At 57.5% G+C, this 482-nt stretch overlaps 1 protein-coding gene across 1 annotated transcript in view; it reads left to right on the forward strand.

Annotated features, from left to right (window-relative positions):
* Positions 1-279: 279 nt before the first annotated feature.
* Positions 280-482, forward strand: part of DFFA (DNA fragmentation factor subunit alpha) — a gene marked incomplete in the record, with an annotated part of 15358 nt that continues 15155 nt past the window's right edge. The window contains 1 exon segment of the mRNA XM_027770638.1: positions 280-458. Within this exon segment, the coding sequence (XP_027626439.1) occupies positions 384-458 (75 nt within the window).

Below are 482 nucleotides of genomic sequence, written 5' to 3' on the forward strand. Positions count from 1 at the left end.
GCTGGGGAGCCATGCGCCCTATTAAAAAAAAAAAAAAGTCAAAGGAGTGAACAAGCGTGTACTTCAGAATGCAAAATAAACACGATCGACCTCACTTGTGAATGTGCAATTGCAACCCTTCAATGTAAGGTAAAAAACAAACTCCCGGACACAACATAATTAAGTGGGGTTGTTAAGTCCAGACTACAGCTACCGCCATGCCCCGGGGCCGCACGTGATTAGCGGCAGCGAGAACTACATATCCCGGTGTGCCTTGGTCTCACGTGGGAGTTGCTGCAGAGCGAACTGCATCTCCCGGCAGGCTGCGTGAAGGGAGGCGGCAGGACAGCCACACCGACCTTCCTGCGACTTCCCGGAGTCGGTCAGGTCCTACCTGGAAGAGGATGGAGGAGACTGGAGGTCCCGGGGCCCCGGGACCCGGCGAGATGCGGCCTCTGAAGCCGTGCCTGCTGCGCCGCCACCACCGCCGCGGACAGCACCGC

This window comes from Tupaia chinensis, unplaced genomic scaffold (assembly GCF_000334495.1).
Source record: "Tupaia chinensis unplaced genomic scaffold, TupChi_1.0 Scaffold000146_1, whole genome shotgun sequence".
Taxonomy (NCBI): Eukaryota; Metazoa; Chordata; class Mammalia; order Scandentia; family Tupaiidae; genus Tupaia; species Tupaia belangeri.